Here is a 21,603-nt window from a genome sequence, read left to right on the forward strand (position 1 = left end):
GCTTCGGAAAGTGTCCTATCAACTAATCTCTTCTTTTAGTCAAGTTGTGCCATACGTTTCTTTTCTCACCAATTCGATTCCGTACCTCCTCATTAGTTATGCTATCCACCCATTTAATTTTCAGCGTTCTTCTATAGCACTCCCTTTATTTTCTGAGCTGTTTATCATCCATGTTTCGCTTCCGTACAAGGCTGAACTCCAGAAGTGCTTTTGTTGCTATTGCCAGTCTGCATTTTACGTATTACCTACTTCGGCCATCGTCAATTATTTTGCTGCCCAAACAGAAAACCTCATCGACTGCTTTTACTGTCTCCTTTCCTAAGCTAATTCTCTCGGCATCGCCTGATTTAAATCGACTCTATCCCATTACCCTTCTTTTACTTACGTTTACTTTCATCTTATAACCTCCATTCAAGGTATTATCCATTCATTCAGATTCTCTTCCAAGTCCTTTGCTGTCTTTGACAGAATTACAGCGTCTTTCGCAAACCTCGTAGTTTCTATGTCACCTCCACCTTTTCCAAATTTTTCTTTTGTTTCATTTACTGCTTACTCAATGTACAGACTTAATAACATCGGGGAGAGGCTACAGCCCTGTCTCGCTTTCTTCTCGGCCTCTGCCTCCCTCTTCCGTGCTTTCACTCTTATAACTCCAGTCAAGTTTCTATACAGGCAGTAAATAACCTTTTGATCTCTGTATTTTATCACTGTTATCTTCAGAATTTCAGAAAGTATATTCCTGTCAGAGTTGTCAAAATCTTCCACTAAGTCTACAAATGTTATAAATGTAGTTTTACCTTTCTTTGACCCATCTTCTACGATAAAGCTTGGGGCAGTACTGCCTCGCTTGTTCCTACATTTCTCTGAAACACAAACTGACATTCTGTGGGAGCAGCTTCTAGCAGTTATCCCATTCTTCTGTAAATAATTCGTGTTAGTATTTTGGAACCACGACTTATTAAACTGATTGTTCTATAATATTCACAGCTGCCAGCACCTGCTTTGTTTGGAATAGATGGGGTATAGGGGTCAAAGTAGCTATAGCCGGATCTGCTTGCTGCTTGACCAAAGCCTGACGTTTTTTGCAGAATGAATCTTTCATTCTCTCTGCAGCTAGCTGCCTCGTTTCCCTTAATAAACAGAAGGAAAAGCAGTCTCTCCCTTTGCAAAATGACTGTAAAACCAGTAATGTTTTGTGCATCCTCATGTAGGCTTACACTGCTTCTACATACATTAACAAATGCCTAATTGTCCAAAACACGACACTACGAATAATATTAAATACTTCATGGCTGCTAGAAATTGAGAAACCCACATTGACAAACATTAAAATCGTTTCAGAAGAGATTTTCTCTATATCTCTATAAAGCAAACCTTCCGACACTGCCGATTTCGATATTCTGCTTGCTACACACAAAAGTCAATTTTTAAAGTGCTATGCAATTGTTCCATTCATATCTTACATGCCACCACCTATATGTAATGATTGAAAATGAAAGGTCGCAAAGGAGGGATGTAGTATCAGGGACAACACGACAATCGGTACTGGACCCATTACTTTCCCCATTACATGTTAATGATGTGTCAACTATTCCTTCGCGATGCAAATATCACCTATACGCCGACGACATTTATTTGTATCTAAGTGTTAGTCCATAGACTTGTGCACAGTCACCCAGCATGTAAATGTGATTTACTTACCTTATCTGAATGGGCGCAGAACACAGATTTGAAATTTAACCTATCTAAAATGGAAGCAATCTAAGTCGTTCACAAAAGACTTATTATCATGCAGTTCAGAGAATCTCTTCCACCCTTAATCCTAAACGGCATCGAAATAACCTTTTCCTCTTCTGCAGAGAACTTGGGGTTAATTCTGGACCATCACTTGAGCTAGACTTAAAACACAACTGCAGTCTGTAAGAAGGTGACAGCGTCACTTCATTCACTATAGAATATGAAAAAGTATCTCCTTTCGAGCTTAAAAAGAAACCCTTTGTTTTAGTCATCAAGCTTCTGACTGGTTTAATGCGGCCCGCCACGAATTCCTCTCCTGTGCCAACCTCTTCATCTCAGAGTAGCACTTGCAACCTACGTCCTCTGTTATCTGCTGGATGTATTCCAATCTCTGTCTTCCTCTACAGTTTTTGCTGCCCTCTACTGCCCCCTGTAGTACCATGGAAGTCATTCCCTGACGTCTTAACAGATGTCCTAGCATCCTGTCCCTTCTCCTTGTGTTTTCCACATATTCCTTTCCTCTCCGATTCTGCGCAGAACCTCCCCATCCCATACTCGTCTTAGGGTAAGAAGCTCGTAGAGTCACTAACACTCCCCATTCTTGACTGTGGTGATGCTGATATTCTCCAAGGACTTTCTTACGAAAGCTCACACAGGCTAAAACTGGCGATGAGTTCTTGTGTGCGATACATTTGTGGCGTACGATATTAGACCACATCACTCCTGTGTACAAACAATTATCATGGTTGCGTGCCGATAAGCCTAGAGACTATCATACTCACGTCTGCTCTGTTGTCTTCTCGATCATTACACTCCCTCTTATTTATTTTCAACTCTTACACTATTATCTGAACAGCACAGCAAAAATACTTGTTCTCAAGAAAGTAAGATACTCTCTGTACCATCATATAACACTGTTGTGTTCTCTAAATCATTGTCTGTGTCAGCAACCCGACTTTGAAACAATATTCCTAAAAAAAATCTGAGAAATTAAACTCCTAAACTTCGAAAGACAGTTAATGGCCCACCTTCCATTACAGTAGCCACCTCTCGCGTATACTAGTCTGCAGTTCAGTCTCATCAATCCATGGCATCCACAACTTCTCACTCTCCCAGGTCGGCGGAGTTCTTTATTTAAATTCTGTCACTGTCACTTCTCCTTTTTCATTATCCCTTGCGCTTCTCTAATACTAAGCATGTATTCAAACGTGCTAAACTAACCTGTATCATTCTTAATGACCATTACTATTATTATCACTATTATTATTAGTGTCAACTATTATTTTCATTATTATTATTATCGTCAATTATTATTATCATTGTTATTGTTATTGTTCCTGTGAAAGTTGTGGTAATATATTTAGTAGGACCAGTATGTCTTGTTCCTGGTCAGAAGTAAGAGGGCCTTAAGGCCCTAATCTGGTCACGCTAAATAAGCAATAAATAAATATATCTGGGAGATTTTACAGTAAACTAACTTACTCGCTCAACATGCAAATTATTCAGCTATCCACATATGACATGCACGATTGAAAGAAGCGTAAACATCCAAGGTTGCTGTTATCATCACATCAGTAATATCGAAAAGGAGTTTGACGATCAGTACTATCTATTTAAAGTATATATTAATTTGTATAGACAGGGGGCATGACATCGCAATTATCGATAATGATACGCTGCCGGAAAAAATGCAGCACCCTCATTGACAAGGGAAGTGACAGGTGGTTCATTATTGTAGGAGTATATAATAAATTCAGACCAAGTAAAAGAGACATGTCACAGTAAAGGTGCCCAAACAATCGTACCAGTACATAGTGCGCCCCCTCTGGAATGAATGTTGCCAACACTGTTCACCTCTAACATTAGCACAGTTACTGCCTGCAGAGTCAAAAAACTAGGTGCACAGACAGGCCTCTTGAGCGCCATCTAAGAGCCTATGACCGTGGCAATTACTAAGACTGCAATTCCTCAGTATGCAGATATTGTACCCTGGTGCCACTGAACACAATCTTTGAGGGTGTCGCATTTCTTTCCCGCAGTGTACATCTTTTTCATCTTAATGAAGCATGTTGTCCAATTACCATGTGAATTCTTGTTAAACATAAGAGAAATTACTTGGCGGTCAGATCAAAAGGACCTATAAAAGCCGCCTGACCGACTGTAAACCTCTGCCGAATAGCGTCATTTGTATGTGGTATGGAATGACGCCGCTGTCAACATATACTGTTCTTCCAGCCTTTGTCAGGTTCCAGATGTTGGACTCGCTGGAACTGATTCAAGCAGCTCCTCACTTTGCATTACAAGGCTGAATGCACTCTTTTTCTATCCACCCAGTGGGTGCTATGGGTGTGGTCCATAGTGAAATTTACCATTGTTAAAGTGTGATGAAAATTAGTCAAACTGTAAGATAATTACCAAGGGTGGAAGCATTTACGAAACGAGTAAATTTGCAGATTGCTCGCGTGCCGCCGTAGTTAAAGCATACCATGCATGGAAAAATGGCGCTACCCAAAACCGGCACCGAGGCAAGTGTGGTCCACAGGTCACAGATGACAGGGGTGAACGACAGCTGTGAACATGTGTGCTGGCGAATAGACGTGAAACTGTTGAGCAACCGACCGCCCAAATGAACCAAGGTGCTAGCAACAGTATCTCCTTAACGACTGTTTAATGAACGTTGCTGCATATGGGAGTCCGCAACAGGCGGCTGGTTAATGTACAGCCGTGGACAAAACGAGCGAGACCCCTCGCCTATTCGTTATGCAGATCCGCACAGCTTTAAAGTCTGCTACACAGCATACAAGACAAGGCGACGAAGTGCTACCAACATACTATGCACAGGTGTGAAATTGAAAAACCATCCGAACTTTGTTAATGCTGGTTAGTGTGTTAAACAACACGTAAATATGAGATATAAATGAAAGAAGAAACGCTAATTAGTATGAACTGTACTAATAAAAATGAATTTCTTACACCACCAAGGGCCGGCCGAGGTGGCCGAGCGGTTCTAGGCGCTTCAGTCTGGAACCGCACGACCGCTACGGTCGCAGGTTCGAATCCTGCCTCGGGCATGGATGTGTGTGATGGCCTTAGGTTGGTTAGGTTTAAGTAGTTCTAAGTTCTAGGGGACTGATCACCTCAGATGTTAAGTCCCATAGTGCTCAGAGCCATTTGAACCATTATACCACCAAGGGACCGTATACCGCAGGAAGTGCGATACATTTCCGCTTATTAGGTCTACCTGTACTCGAGGTAAAGGGGTTTTAAGGGTTGGGTAGACACATGATAGTCAAGAAAGTGAGACTAGTAGAGTTCCATTTTTACCGATTAAGGTGACGAAATCCTAACAACGAAAATAGCTACAACAGTTACTGAAGATGAGGACCACATAAATAATTCCCCCTACTCTTTATTCGAAATGTTCTAGTTGCAGTCGATGCATCAGCATACTAATCGTAGCTACGCTTTCGATCCAAATCACGTTTACAGGAATGCAGCCACCGCGTTTTAGAAGTGCGAGCATTCCCATTGCTAGCTAGCTTGAGAAACATTTCGGATAATGAACGTTTTTGGCTGTGGCGAGTCTAATGGAGAATTCGAAACATTGTAGAATACGTTTGGAGCTATGTAGCCGTTTATTTCCTGGGTTGGTGCAGAATTATCCTATTAAATTTACTCGCTAATAACAGTATTTTGTTATTTCGACAAACATCCCGAATGATTGTCACATAAGCGGTGACATAAAAGTAGAAAATTAATGTTTTTGACTCCAGAAAGCTCTAAGCAACAGAAACTGCAGATCATTTTGCCATTTTCAGTGCGAAATTGCTGGCTTATTCATGTGTGGGGTAATAATAGACGGCTGTTTGCCTGGGTTGTCTGCTAGTGTAGTGAAAGGTGTTTGCTACTGCAAGGGAGGTCTGGTTTGTTTTCGGTTCTAATGTCGATGGAGGCAGATAGACGATCAGTAAAGCAATTGTAAGAAATTGTCGTGCCCCCCCCCCTCCCAATACGTTTTATTGCTATCTTTATTATGTACCGGCGCCCTGTGGATGTAAATATGAAAATCTTGTAGAATTTCATACTTGTTACTGCCTACTTTTTCCTCTTCTGTCAATAAATGAATTGACTTAACTGTGGCAATGAATGATTTTTATCTCAATTTCGTTATGAATCTTCACGCATTGCTAAATTTGCAAACTTTCATGGTAGGTCAGCAACAGAAATCCAGCATGACTGGTCTGAACGTTGACACAGACCGTTTTGCGGCTGAATGCGCATAATACACTCCTGGAAATGGAAAAAAGAACACATTGACACCGGTGTGTCAGACCCACCATACTTGCTCCGGACACTGCGAGAGGGCTGTACAAGCAATGATCACACGCACGACACAGCGGACACACCAGGAACCGCGGTGTTGGCCGTCGAATGGCGCTAGCTGCGCAGCATTTGTGCACCGCCGCCGTCAGTGTCAGCCAGTTTGCCGTGGCATACGGAGCTCCATCGCAGTCTTTAACACTGGTAGCATGCCGCGACAGCGTGGACGTGAACCGTATGTGCAGTTGACGGACTTTGAGCGAGGGCGTATAGTGGGCATGCGGGAGGCCGGGTGGACGTACCGCCGAATTGCTCAACACGTGGGGCGTGAGGTCTCCACAGTACATCGATGTTGTCGCCAGTGGTCGGCGGAAGGTGCACGTGCCCGTCGACCTGGGACCGGACCGCAGCGACGCACGGATGCACGCCAAGACCGTAGGATCCTACGCAGTGCCGTAGGGGACCGCACCGCCACTTCCCAGCAAATTAGGGACACTGTTGCTCCTGGGGTATCGGCGAGGACCATTCGCAACCGTCTCCATGAAGCTGGGCTACGGTCCCGCACACCGTTAGGCCGTCTTCCGCTCACGCCCCAACATCGTGCAGCCCGCCTCCAGTGGTGTCGCGACAGGCGTGAATGGAGGGACGAATGGAGACGTGTCGTCTTCAGCGATGAGAGTCGCTTCTGCCTTGGTGCCAATGATGGTCGTATGCGTGTTTGGCGCCGTGCAGGTGAGCGCCACAATCAGGACTGCATACGACCGAGGCACACAGGGCCAACACCCGGCATCATGGTGTGGGGAGCGATCTCCTACACTGGCCGTACACCACTGGTGATCGTCGAGGGGACACTGAATAGTGCACGGTACATCCAAACCGTCATCGAACCCATCGTTCTACCATTCCTAGACCGGCAAGGGAACTTGCTGTTCCAACAGCACAATGCACGTCCGCATGTATCCCGTGCCACCCAACGTGCTCTAGAAGGTGTAAGTCAACTACCCTAGCCAGCAAGATCTCCGGATCTCTCCCCCATTGAGCATGTTTGGGACTGGATGAAGCGTCGTCTCACGCGGTCTGCACGTCCAGCACGAACGCTGGTCCAACTGAGGCGCCAGGTGGAAATGGCATGGCAAGCCGTTCCACAGGACTACATCCAGCATCTCTACGATCGTCTCCATGGGAGAATAGCAGCCTGCATTGCTGCGAAAGGTGGATATACACTGTACTAGTGCCGACATTGTGCATGCTCTGTTGCCTGTGTCTATGTGCCTGTGGTTCTGTCAGTGTGATCATGTGATGTATCTGACCCCAGGAATGTGTCAATAAAGTTTCCCCTTCCTGGGACAATGAATTCACGGTGTTCTTATTTCAATTTCCAGGAGTGTATTTTGCTAATTCGTAACCATCTGGGGTACTTTGTCTTACTAAAACAGTAATGTTATCTCGATAAGCTGAAATTCATTTTTATTAGTACAGTTCATACTAATTAGCGTTTCTTCTTTCATTTATATCTGACATTTACGTGTTTGTTTAACACACTAATCAGCGTTAATGTAGTCTTACACGTGATTGCTAACAGTCTGACAAAGTTAAGATAGTTTTTCAGTTTCACGCCTGTGCATAGTATGTTGGTAGCACTTCGTCGCCTTGCCTGTTATGCTGTGTAGCAGACTTTAAAGCTGTGCGGATCAGCATAACGAAAAGGCGAGGGGTTTCGCTCGTTTTGTCCACGACTGTACCTATGCTGACTGCTGTTCATAGGCGACAAAGCCTGGTACTTGCACGCCAGTGCAACAACTGGACGACCACTGACTGGCGACAAGTGGTCTTTCCAGATGAATCTCGTTTTGTGCTCCACCGGACAGATAGCCATTGGCGTGCATGTGAAACGTCTGAAAGCAAACACCCTGCAACCAGCAGTGAGCATTATCTTCTGGGGAATGTTTTCATGGCATTCGCTGAGTGATATTGTCATTCTGGAAGACACAATGTATCAACGTAAGTATGCATCTATCCTTGTCGATCACCTACACCCCCATCCCCCCATTTGCGGTTGGCTTTTCCTCTGCACTATGGCATCTACCAGCAGGACAATGCAACATATCACACAGCTCGCAGTGCAAGTGCGTGATTCGATGATGAGTTTATCGTACTCCCTTGGCTATCAAATCGCCGGGTTTAAACCCAGTCGAGAATCCGTGGGGACACCTCGTTCGGGCTGTTCGCGCCGTGGATGCTCAACCGAGACTCAGTCGAGAAATTTAGTGCAGCTGGCTACGGCACTGGAGTCTGCACGCATCCACATCCTTATCGATATCTTCCAGAATCTCACTGACTCTCTTCCTGCACGTCTCGCGCTCCAAACGGTAGTGATTCAGGCTTGTGACAGGCGGTCACAAAAATGTGACTGGACAGTGTGATTATTCTCATGAGATCATGTTAGTTTGTTAACTTAGACCTCTGGCTACTTTACAGTGTGTCACACAACTTATAGTCCAAAAAGCAATATACACTACTGGCCATTAAAATTGCTACACCACGAAAATGACGTGCTACATGCGCGAAATTTAACCGACAGGAAGAAGATGCTGTGATATGCAAATGATTAGGTTTTCAAAGCATTCACACAAGGTTGGCGCCGGTGGCGACACCATTTCTCATACACAAACAGCGGTTGACCGGCGTTGCCTCGTGAAACGTTGTTGTGATGCCTCGTGTAAGGAGGAGAAATGCGTACCATCACGTTTCCGACTGCGATAAAGGTCGGATTGTAGCCTATCGCGATTGCGGTTTATCGTATCGCGACATTGCTGCCCGCGTTGGTCGAGATCCAATGACTATTAGCAGAATATCGAATCGGTGGGTTCAGGAGGGTAATACGGAACGTCGTGCTGGATCCCAACGACCTCGTACCACTAGCAGTCGAGATGACAGGCATCTTATCCGCATGGCTGTAACGGATCGTGCAGCCACGTCTCGATCCCTGAGTCAACAGATGGGGACGTTCGCAAGACAACAACCATCTGCACTAACAGTTCGACGACGTTTGAAGCAGCATGGACTATCAGCTCGGAGACCATGGCTGCGGTTACCCATGACGCTGCATCACAGACAGGAGCGCCTGCGATCGTGTACTCAACGACGAACATGGCTGCACGAATGGCAAAAAGTCATTTTGTCGGATGAATCCAGGTTCTGTTTACAGCATCGTCATGGTCGCATCCGTGTTTGGCGACATCGCGGTGAAGGCGCATTGGAAGCGTGTGTTCGTCATCGCCATACTGGCGTATCACGTATGTGGTGCCATTGGTTACACGTCTCGGTTACCTCTTGTTCGCACTGACGGCACTTTGAACAGTGGACGTTACATTTCAGATGTGTTACGACCCGTGGCTCTACTCTTCTTTCGATCCCTGCGAAACCCTAAATTTCAGCAGGATAATGCACGACCACATGTAGCAGGTCCTGTACGGGCCTTTCTGGATACAGAAAATGTTGGACTGCTGCTCTCCAGATCTCTCACCAACTGAAAATCTGGTTTATGGTGGCCGAGCAACTGGCTCGTCGCAAAACGCCAGTCACTATTCTTGATGAACTGTGGTATCGTGTTGAAGCTGCATGGGCATCTGTACCTGTACACGCTATCCAAGCTCTGTTTGACTCAATGCCCAGGCGTATCAAGGCCGTTATTACAGCCAGAGGTGGTGGTTCTGGGCACTGATTTCTCAGGATGTATGCATCCAAATTGCGTGAAAATGTAATCACATGTCAGTTGTAGTATAATATATTTGCCCAATGAATACCCGTTTATCTGCATTTCTTCTTGGTGTAGCAATTTTAAAGGCCCATAGAGTATAAAGAAAGTAAATGTTGTCAATCTTCTGTTCTAGATCTGTTTGGACACATAATTATGCTGTCAAACGCGCCACAACATTGTGAGTCAAAGCCGACGTCCAGTATCACTAAAATTTAACCCATTGAGCTCAAAACTACATAACTTGCGGAGAATAATGTAGCATGAAGACTAAGAGTTTCCAAAAGGACAAAGTATTTTATAAAATTACACGATTTAACACAAGATATTTTTTAGTGACGTGCCTGTGACCTTTCCCACGTGGGTACGCTAGCGGCTTGACACTGGGACTGTAGAAAACATTCCATCTAGGAAGAGCTGCTCATTCACAGGCACCATACCTACTACCACCGACAAAATATCCGACCGATTCGTGAGTGCACAGGCTGATTCGGCAAACAGCAAGATGTTCAGTGAAGAACGCAGAAAGGGAAAGACCCCCACTAGGAAAATAATAGCAGAAACATTGACACTCCTGGATGGAAGCGGAAGCAACTGAAAGAAATACAATTTCCTCCATATCCACTTCTCATAGCCATAACCTCCAGATTCGTGTTCACAACTGTAGTGCTAAGTGAAATACTGACAAGAGCAAGTGCACACTTCGATTTTATATCATGTAAATTGTGACGTTGTCAGACGTATGATAAGTTGTTCTTAAATGAGCTGCATGACTCTTAGACATATAAAATTTTTTTGACGAATGCTTTTCAAATGATATATCTGTTTGAACTACATTATTTTGCAGATTGTGCTAATGCAGTGTATTAAGCACTAATGTAATCAAATTATTATTATCGTATTAAGGCACTGAATATATTGCATTGTTACTATTATTAAAATTTAAGGCGTATGTGGAACGTTGAAAGTGCGAGTGACGATAAATTATATTGGTGGGAGAGGGTGAGAGAAAGTAACAAAATATAACCTGTCATAACCTGTCTCTCCCCCCCCCCCCCCCCCCCCCCCCCTCGGAACTCAACCCTGATTTCTTGCTTGGACCGTAAATGCAGTGGAATAGAAAATGCTTCTAACTTGGTTTATATAGCCAGAGGCATCGCCGTATGGCAGCTAAAGATGGGGAGAGATTTGTAATAGAGGTTGTAGCCGAATGTTCAGCGCGGACTAAGTGCTTGCGCACGGCAGACTTCCGGGTTGCGCCACGTGAGTGCCATCGCAGTTGCTGGAATTGTGTCACGGCGTCCGAAAACGCCGAAAATGTGAGTGTGTGGCAATTAGCGCTGTTAACAATGCGACAACGTTTAACAGGAATAGAATCGTGGTACATAATGAATCGAAAAATGTTACCACCACACAAGAAGAATTAGTTCTCCTCACAGAGTAATTTACGAATTTCATGTTAGGCATGGTGGCTACTCTTAGCACAATCGAGACAGCGAAATGAATGGAAATTTCATAATAAAGTCTTTCTGCAGCCTTTTCGGCGATGGTAGTGAATTTTAATCGCCAAAGTAGCTTTTGAAACATGTCACTTTTAAGGTTTCAGTTATGTAAATAACATGCGGAAGACCGTTGGAAATGAAAAGCGCAAAATGTTATACGGTATGAAATTTTTATTGAACCGGTTTTTGGCTTACAGGGGCATCATCAGACTAATAGTCTTGAAAGCCAGTTAACTAAGTAAATTAATACTACAGTACACCCACAATTATGTGATTTTCACTTATAATAATGAAATTTTCTAGCAAGCAGCGGCGGAAGGATCTAGTAACATATGGAAGATACATTAGTGCTATACCAATGTGCAACAGAAAAATTCACAGATACACGTGCCTGTCGCGTTATTATTACAATAAAGAGCCTTCGATAGCCAATTGAAGCCCTGTAGATCACTTTGTGCTTCGAATTGTACGTAGGTGGATAATAAACACGCTTTTGAAAAGGCACTAGACGGATTTTATTATTAAGGTTTCGATTCAGGTAAGTTTTCTTGCGAATTAATCAGTGTGATGAAAGGGACCTCTGGAAAGACAGTATTCCTCGTAGTACTGAGGAATCAGTGTCTGGACTAGAACGAAGCAGAAGAACTTGGAGTTTTGCTCAGGAAAGCTGAAATTTTTATTATTGTTATTGATCCTTTTGTGTTTTTCCCAGAAGTTACAAAGACCGCTACGGTACGAATCCTCAATACAAAAATATATGAGAACTGTTTCGAAGAGGGAGAGTCTACACTACGAGAGAAACGAAATATTTCTCTGCTGTTGGATGGCAGCATGGTATTAGAAAAATTGAGGTGGTCGGGAATTGCAGATCGATTCAGAACGACAGTAAGAGCAAGGCATCCTAAGAATTCCGGGCATACTAGATATTGTCATGCTTTTAACAGTGTGGCCTGACAAATATGACAGCAAGTAAATAGCCTGCTAGTGCAGGAGCAATGAATGGTGATAGTGACGTTCTGCGGCACGGAATTGGGTATCGGGCGTGCAGTTTCACGTATTGAGAAGTTACCCACCTTGGTGACAGTTGCGTTCCTAAGCACGCCTTCCTCCTGGATGAGTGGCACCGTACCGCGGAAGCGAGCTCTCCTGGGCATTGCTACGAAGCCGTGCTTTAATAAGTTGCGTCGCATGCACGGCGGCGGTGAACGCTTCTCGCTATCCGCGAGAGTGTCGATCGATTAGCAGGCGCGGGCGCGCAGCGGCGGTCTATGCCAGACGTGCTGCGGTCCGCAAGCATGTCGGTGTTGCGCAGTATTCTGTTCGTCTTCGTTACTTGCTGCATTGTCTTCGCTGTGGGCAGCATATACGAGCAGGATTTGGAGATATGCAAACAGGTGAGTCATCTGCTCTTCGAAATAATAGTGACGCAATTGCTGCGACGGTGAGGTAAAACCTACGCTTTGGCAAAAATCTTTCCACGTCTAATCCTCACTTGTTCGGTCTGGAGTTTTCTCCTGTAGTTATTGAAGCTAGAATTTAATGCGATGTGTATTTCCGTAACTCGGCCCCAGCTTTTATTGAAGCTCAACTTCAAGAAGTTAGAAATGTCAACAAACATATGTGTTAGTGTAATAACCTAAATCTCTATAATTACATTCACTGACACAGTGTATCGAATAAACCACCATGTGTGTAAATTTTTAAATAATTGATTTTTGTAGCCGTAATATCAGTCTACAGATTCTGTAATCATCCTCTGTGTGCTGCCTGTCAACTGTAAATAACAGGAAACGTATAAACTCACATAGAAAGAATGTCAGAATTGTAAGTAATCGTGCCACATCTGCATTAGCTCGACAGCTTTGTTCAGCCAGTTTTCAGTAATTACAGCATACCATATGTTGACTAAAAGCCATTACCATATGCGAATTTAGTAATTCTTTGTGTTTCTATTTAAATTTAAAATACCTCATCATTTTTGTGTAGTTATCCGTGACACGTTAGTTTTTAAACTCGTGTGATAGTCACTATGAACAATGCTTTCTTATTATGGACATGGTTTCAAAAGTAAAAGCCTGTTACATTGTTCGCATGACGGATTCAACAGCCATACTACCCAAATGTTGCCGCTCTACTTACCGGTAAATTTATTCGGAATCAGGAAGAAAGATTAGATTAGATTGGGGTCAGGCACTCACTAGTACTCTACCATGAAGGTTCTGCTTGTTGTTCCAGAGGCTTAATATTTTCGTAGGTACTATATGTACGAATCATTGCTCATCTTATACTCTTTCAACTCACAAATCTTTCTGAAATGATTCCCTTTGATTTTATTTTTAGGAAGCCAAAACAAATCTTTTCGCCTCCACTAGTGTAGTTAGTGTAGTTAGTGTAGTAGGCGGAGTTTAAAATCGTGTTTCTGCAACTATACAATGGGGCGTACGTTTGCCTAAAGCTTGTCATTCTGCAGGAGCGTTTATAAAGGAGGCTTTCACATTACAGACGAAACATTTCCAAGCTGGGTATTATATAATGTGGAAACCTCCCTCCATTTGTAGGAGGGGAAAAAATTAGGGAGGTCATCTCCCGATACGGAATTCATCACGACGAGTCCAAGACTTCTAACGCAGTCAGGAGAGAATATTTGTTATGATGGCAATAGTAAAAAACAAGCCCAAATAAAACACAAATTTATTAACCATGCCGAAACGGGAACCCCAAAACAATTCGCCCTGTAACCGAAACCAAAATATCATAAAGCATCGTATTATCCAAAAGAAAATAGATACTGCTACGAACACTCATCTGTGGCTGTTTTCATACAGAAACATATGGCAAGCATGTAAAAAAACTAACTTGGTTAGTAGGTACGAATGACATATTTCTGAACAAGAATTTGCAAAATAGGCCTTTTTGCGTAATAGATAGATTAAAGCACTACATAGGATTAATTATTAGTGGTTAGAAGGAAATCTGGGAACTATAACACGGAGTAGTTGGATAAAGCCTATTCATTTGAGGAATTTTTAAATAGTACCCTGTCATAATGCCAACATCGTACATTACAGAAGATAATCAGTAATTTCGTTTTACTCTTTCGTGTTAAATTTCAGGCACAGCATATGTATTACACACTGGACGTTTTCTATTAGTTTATATAGGTCGATGACACTGGAAACATTTTTTTAATGATCTGTCAGCAGTAAACAAATAACGTACGGTTGTACAATGCTGTTTCAACAATAAATCAAAGACGCGGTACTTCCAGCCATATTTTTACGTGCGATTTTATTTCGTATTGTGATGTGAACAACTCGCCTTCATAGCTTGCCTAAGTACTTTTCATACACAAAATTTTCACCTCCAACAACTTCCGGTCGGTAGAAGTTATTGATAAACTGGTAAGCTTAGTCACCGCCTTAAAAGAGTTCACTGGTTGCTATGAAGCGCTGTAGGTGGTGTAGAACTGGTATCGGACGGTCGAGTGCCCCTCTATCTCTGACGTTATGTCATTTTAGTAAAGTATGTACTGTCAGACGGCTGTATGGAATCCGCTCGGTAAGATGGATCGACGAGAAGACGAGACGGAATGGCAGAAAGGAGCTATCGTGTTTGGGTGTACCCATGGCCACACCGTGAATAAAGTTACGCCATTTATTGATGTATCAACGAGGTCTGTCCACCATCTGTACAAGGAATGGCGTACCACTCCCAACCATGCAACAATGCGTAAGAACAGTGGTCGTGACAAAATCCTAACTGACAGACACTGGAGACGAGTGTCACATCTTGCCAGTGGCAATCGGTTTCAGACCCGACAGGAATTGCTGCTTCCAGCCCATCTCAATCAGTATCCGACTGAACATAGCGACGGCAACAACCGGGTTGTTATAATTAAAGTGGAGCTACTCACAGAGGTCCGGTGTGGGCTGTAATTATCGTATGGCAGCGAAACTTGGTAGATGTGCTAATGCGTTAACGTGGAACGGATTTACGCTGAAAAAAAAAAGGTTCCAATTTTGGCCACCAGATGCAAATCTGGTCTGTACAAAATCTCGTACACGTCTCCAGTGCTCATATTGAACAAATTGTGTTAACAGCGGTTCTACATCTACGTCTACATGGTTACTCTGCAATACACACTTAAGTGCCTGGCAGAGGATTCATTGAACCATTTTCATACTACTTCTCTACGATTCCACTCTCGAATGGCGCGTGGGAAAAAGGAACACCTAAATCTTTCCATTCGAGCTCTGATTTCTCTTATTTTATTATGATGATCATGTCTCCCTACGTAGGTGGGTGTCAACAAAATATTTACGCATTCGGAAGAGAAAGTAGGTGATTGAAATTTCGTAAATAGATCTCGCCGCAAAGAAAACCGCCTTTGTTTCAGTGACTGCCACCACAACTCGTGTATCATATCAGTGACACCCTCCCCCTCCCCCCCCCCCCCAAAATGCGGTATAACATGAAACGAGCTGCCCTTCTTTGGACTTTTTCGATGTCCTCCGTCAATCCTACCTGGTAAGGATCCCATACCGAGCAGCAATATTCCAGCAGAGGACGAACAAGTGTAATGTAGGCTGTCTCTTTAGTGGGCTTGTCACACCTTCTAAGTGTTCTGCCAACAAACGCAGTCTTTGTTTCGCCTTCCCCACAATATTATCTATGTGGTCTTTCCAATTTAAGTTGCTCGTAATAGTAATTCCTAGGTATTTAATCGAATTGACAGCCCTTAGATTTATGCGATTATCGTGTATCCAAAATTTGTCGGATTTCTTTTGGTACCCATGTGGATGACCTCGCGCTTTTCTTTGTTTAGTGCCAATTGCCACTTTTTGCACCATACAGAAATTCTCTCTAGATCATTTTGTAATTGGAATTGATCGTCTGATGATTTTACTAGACGGTAAATTACAGCGTCATCTGCAAACAATCTAAGGGGGCTACTCAGATTATCACCTAGATCATTAATATAAATCAGGAACAGCGGAGGGCCTATAACACTACCTTGCGGAACGCCAGATATCACTTCTGTTCTACTCTATGATTTACCATCTATCACTACGAATTGTGACCTCTCTGAGAGGAAATCACGAATCCAGTCACACAACTGAGATGACACTCCATATGCACGCAATTTGATTAATAGTCGCTTGTGAGGAACGGAATCCAGGAACACGGAATCGATCTGAGATCCCCTGTCAACAGCACTCATTACTTCATGGGAATAAAGAGCTAGCTGTATTGCACAAGAACGATATTTTCTGAATCCGTGTTGGTTATATATCAGTAAGTCATCTTCTTCATGGTGATTCATAATGTTCGAGTACAGTATATGCTCCAAAATCCTACTGCAAATTGAGGTCAGTGATATGGGTCTGTAATTCAATGGGGTACTCCTATTTCCTTTCTTGAATATTGGTGTAACCAGTGCTACTTTCCAGTTTTTAGGAACAGACCTTTCGTCAAGTGAGCGGTTGTATATGATTGCTAAGAAAGGCGCTACTGTGTATGCATACTCTGAGAGGAAACTGATTGGAATACCATCTGGACCGGAAGATTTGCCTTTCTTAAGTGATTTGGGTTGTTTCGCAACACCTAAGATATCTACTTTTATGTTACTCATGCTAACAGCTGTTCTGGTTTCGAATTCTGGAATATTTACTTAGTCTTCCTTCGTAAAGGAATTACAGAAAACTGTATTTAGTAACTCCGCTTTAGTGGCACCATCATCGGTAACATTTCCATCGCTATCGCGCAGTGACGGTATTGACCGTTTTTTTTTTTGCCACTGGTGTACTTTACATACGACCAGAATCTCTTTGGGTTTTCTACCATATTTTGAGATGTGCTAATAATAAAATTGACATTATGGGTTTCTCCCTTGTTTGAAATTTTCTTCCCACGTCCCGTTCCTAATCCATTACATAAGGAAATAGGAATACATAGGAACAGACCAGATGTGGCTTGAATTCAAAGAAATAGTATCGGCAGCAATTGAGAGATTTATACCAAATAAATTAACAAACGACGGAGCTGATTCTCCTTGGTACACAAAACGGGTCAGAATACTGTTACAGAAACAACGAAAAAAAGACATGCTAAATTTAAACAGACCCAAAATCTCCAAGACTGGCGATCTTTTACAGAAGCTCGAAATTTTAGCGCGGACTTCAGTGCGAGATGCTTATAATAGTTTTCGCAACGAAACTTTGTTTCGAAACCTGGCAGAAAATCCATAGAGATTCTGATCGTATGTGAAGTATGCTAGCGGCAAGACACAATCAATGCCTTCTCTCCGCGATAGAGATACTATCGAAGACAGCGCTGCCAAAGCAGAGTTACTAAACACAGCCTTCCGAAATGCCTTCACAAAAAAAGACGAAGTAAATATTCCAGAATTCGAATCAAGAACAGCTGCCAACATGAGTAACGTAGAAGTAGATCTCCTCGGAGTAGTGAAGCAACTTAAACCACTTAATAAAAGCACGTCTTCTGGTCCACACTGTATACGAATTAGGCTGATTTCAGAGTATGGTGATGCAATAGGCCCATTCTTAACAATCATATACAACCGTTCGTTCTACGAAAGATCCGTACCCAAAGACTGGAACGTTGCACAGAAATGGCTCTGAGCACTATGGGACTTAACATCTGTGGTCATCAGTCCCCTAGAACTTAGAACTACTTAAACCTAACCAACCTAAGGACATCACACACATCCATGCCCGAGGCAGGATTCGAACCTGCGACCGTAGCAGTCGCGCGGTTCCGAACGTTGCACAGGTCACACCAATATTCAAGAAAGGTAGTGGAAGTAATCCACTAAATTACAGGTGCATATCATTAACGTCGATATGTAGCAGCATTTTGAAACATATATTGTGTTCAAACATTATGATTAACCTCGAAGAAAACTGTCTGTTGACAAACAGTCAACACGGATTCAGAAAACATCTTTCTTGTGAAACGCAAATAGCTCTTTACTCGCACGAAGTGTTGAGTGCAATTGGCAAGGGATTTCAAATTGATTCCGTATTTCTAGATTTCGGAAGGCTTTTGACACTGTATCACACAAGCGACTTGTAGTGAAATTGCGTGCTTATGGAATATCGTCTCAGTTATGTGACTGGATTCGTGATTTCCTGTCAGAGATGTGCGTAGTAACTGACGGAAAGTCATCCAATGAAACAGAAATGATTTCTTGCGTTCCCCGAGGTAGTGTTATAGGCCCTTTGTTGTTCCTTATCTGTATAAACGATTAGGGAGACAATCTGAGCAGCCGTTTCAGGTTGTTTGCAGATGACGCTGTCGTTTATCGACTAGTTAAGTCATCAGAAGATCAAAACATATTGCAAAACGATTTAGAAAAGATATCTGTATTCTGCGAAAATTGGCAATTGATCCTACATAACGAAAAATGTGAGATCACCCACACGAGTGCTAAAAGGAACCCGTCAAACTTTGGTTACGCGATAAATCATTCAAATCTAAAGGCCGTAAATTCAACTAAATACCTAGGAATTACAAGTACGAACAACTTAAATTGAAAGGAACACAAAGAAAATGTTGTGGGGAAGACTAACCAAAGACTGCGTTTTATTGGCAGGACGCTTAGAAAATGTAACAGATCTACTAAGGAGACTGCCTACACTACGCTTGTCCGACCTCTTTTAGAATACTGCTCCGCAGTGTGGGATCCTTACCATATAGGATTGACAGAGTACATCCGAAAAGTTCAAAGAAGGGCAGCACGTTTTGTATTATCACGAAATAGGGGAGAGAGTGTCACTGAAATGATACAGGATCTGGGATGTATATCATTAAAACAAAGGCGTCTTTCGTTGCGGAGGAATATTCTCACAAAATTCCAATCACCAACTTTGTCCTCCGAATGCGAAAATGTTTTGTTGACCCCGACCTACATAGGGGGAAACGATCACGATGATAAAATAAAGGAAATCAGAGCTCGTACTGAAAGATACAGGTGTTCGTTATTTCCGCGTGCTATACGAGATTGGAATAATAGAGAATTGCGAAGGTGGTTCGATGAACCCTCTGTCAGACACTTAAACGTGATTTGCACAGTATCCATGTAGATATAGATTTATATACATTTTTGTTGCATTCACAGCGCCAGATTTGCACGTGGTGGCCAAAATTGGACTAATTTTTTTCCAGCGTAAATCGGTTCCACATTAAGTCATTAGAATATCTACCAAATTTCGCTGCCATACGATAATTACAGCCCACACTGGGCATCTGCGAGTAGCTGCACTTTAATCATAACCACTTGCTACACGCGATGGGCATTTGGAGTCGGGTACCTCACAATAGGCTATTTCTCAGAGATGTGATCAAACTGCATGTCTGCAGTGGGCCAAACAACACGGAAACTGGACAGTAACCAACTGGAGGCTTGAAGTCTGATCAAACGAATCCGATGATACGTGCTTCTAAATGGTGCATCAGCGGCCCAATGAGGCATTTCACCCACCCTGTATGGAGGGTTCTGTTATGATTTGTAGGTCGTTTTCGTACCTCGACTTGGGCCCACTCATTCAAGTTGCCGTGAACATGAACCAGAATGTTAATTTCAACATACTCGGTGTCCAAGTGTTTCATTTTCTGCTACGTTTTCATGATGAGTATGCTGTGGACACACCCACCCTCCAAGATAACAACAGCCTTGTTCAGAGGGTTGCAGGATTACGTTACTGGACTGAAAAGTACTCAGGCACCCTATCGCAGCTGGACTGGCCAGCTAAATCGCCACACCTTAATCATACATAGTGTTCGGAAATTCCCCTTACAAACTTCTAGAACTTGTAGAGTTTGAGGCTTTGGCAGGAAAAACATTTAAGTGGAATATTTATTAATATGGGCTGTCTGACCCACTGATTCCACTTAAATGTTTATCCTACCAAAGCCTCAAAGTATCATGTGAATACATCCAATCAATGTGGACATTAATACTTTTACGTAAAATTAAGTATACATTCAACTTCCAAAGACGTAATTTTATCTTTAAGTCGTTGCTTGTCAACGATAACGTCTATGCGTAGCGTCTCGCTAAGATTATTGATTAAATCGAATTATAGCGTCCTAACTATTTCTCAAACATCTCAGCCTACCTGAACTAAATGAAATTTCTTTCTTTTAAAAATAATTATCTTCCATAAAGCGTAAACTATCTTTTCCTTTTCTTAGATTTGTAATGTCTTTCCTCTCGTTACAAATTAATAAATATAAATTATTAAATCAGTTTGTTAGAGGGTTAATATCTCTGAACTTTACTTCGATACAATGGCAACCTTTTTCATAACGTATACGGTGCTTCTCTTTAATACTTTGCTATAAATACAAATTAATCGTCTGGTTGAAGATCGAACTTCGCTTTCAACTATCATTTCATAAAAAATCTGTGGTAAATGATACTCGGGGCTCGTTTTTACTCGACTGCTACGGTCGCAGGTTGGAATCCTGCCTCGGGCATGGATGTGCGTCAGGTCTTTAGGTTAGATAGTTTTGAGTAGTTCTAAGTTCTAGGGGACTGATGACTTCAGATGTTAAGTCCCATAGTGCTCAGAGCCATTTGAACTCGTTTTTATATTGTTTACAACAAAAATACTCTGTTTTTATTGCCTGTTCTTAATTCGTGTACAGGTACAAATCAGCATATTTTGTTACGCGTGTGCTAACTAAATAAAATCTCGCTAAACGGAAACGTAATAATAATTTTAAAAAAACCAAACAAAAAACCTGAGTGTCATCGCCACTTTTAAACTAGCCTATGTGAACTGTAAATGGGACGCAAATCTTAATCACTTTCCGCCACCCTAATAATGTTTAAATATTTAATCACACAACACTCGTTATATATTAAACTGGCAGAATACGCCTGCGGTCGGCGGTCGGCAACGCCTATATCAGACAACAAGTGTCTGGTGCAGTTGTTAGATCGGTTACTGCTGCTACAACGGCAGGGTATCAAGATGTGAGTTTGAACGTGGTGTTATAGTCGGCTCACGAGCGTTTGGACACAGCATCTCCGAGATAGCGATGAAGTGGGGATTTTCCCCCACGACCATTTCACGAGAGTACCGTGAATATTAGGAATCCGGTAAAACATCAAACATCCGACAATGCTGCGGCCGGGAAAGGTCCTGCAAGAACGCGACCAACGACGACTGAAGAGAATCGTTCAACCTGACAAAAGTGCAACCCTTCCGAAAATTGCTGTCGATTTTAATGAGTGGTCATCAGCAAGGTCAGCGTGCG

General features: G+C 42.7%; 2 protein-coding genes across 2 annotated transcripts in view; one reads left to right on the forward strand and one right to left on the reverse strand.

Annotated features, from left to right (window-relative positions):
* The window catches only part of LOC126470570 (uncharacterized), a 78,547-nt gene extending 65,920 nt beyond the window's left edge, over positions 1 to 12,627 (reverse strand). Inside the window, exon 1 of the mRNA XM_050098517.1 lies at positions 12,390 to 12,627. Coding sequence (XP_049954474.1) covers positions 12,390 to 12,506 — 117 coding nt within the window. The 5' untranslated portion in view covers positions 12,507 to 12,627. The remainder of the gene's footprint in view (positions 1 to 12,389) is intronic.
* The window catches only part of LOC126470569 (endosome/lysosome-associated apoptosis and autophagy regulator family member 2-like), a 221,996-nt gene continuing 212,965 nt past the window's right edge, over positions 12,573 to 21,603 (forward strand). Inside the window, exon 1 of the mRNA XM_050098515.1 lies at positions 12,573 to 12,710. Coding sequence (XP_049954472.1) covers positions 12,585 to 12,710 — 126 coding nt within the window. The 5' untranslated portion in view covers positions 12,573 to 12,584. The remainder of the gene's footprint in view (positions 12,711 to 21,603) is intronic.

The sequence above is a fragment of the Schistocerca serialis genome, chromosome 3, assembly GCF_023864345.2.
Source record: "Schistocerca serialis cubense isolate TAMUIC-IGC-003099 chromosome 3, iqSchSeri2.2, whole genome shotgun sequence".
NCBI lineage: Eukaryota > Metazoa > Arthropoda > Insecta > Orthoptera > Acrididae > Schistocerca > Schistocerca serialis.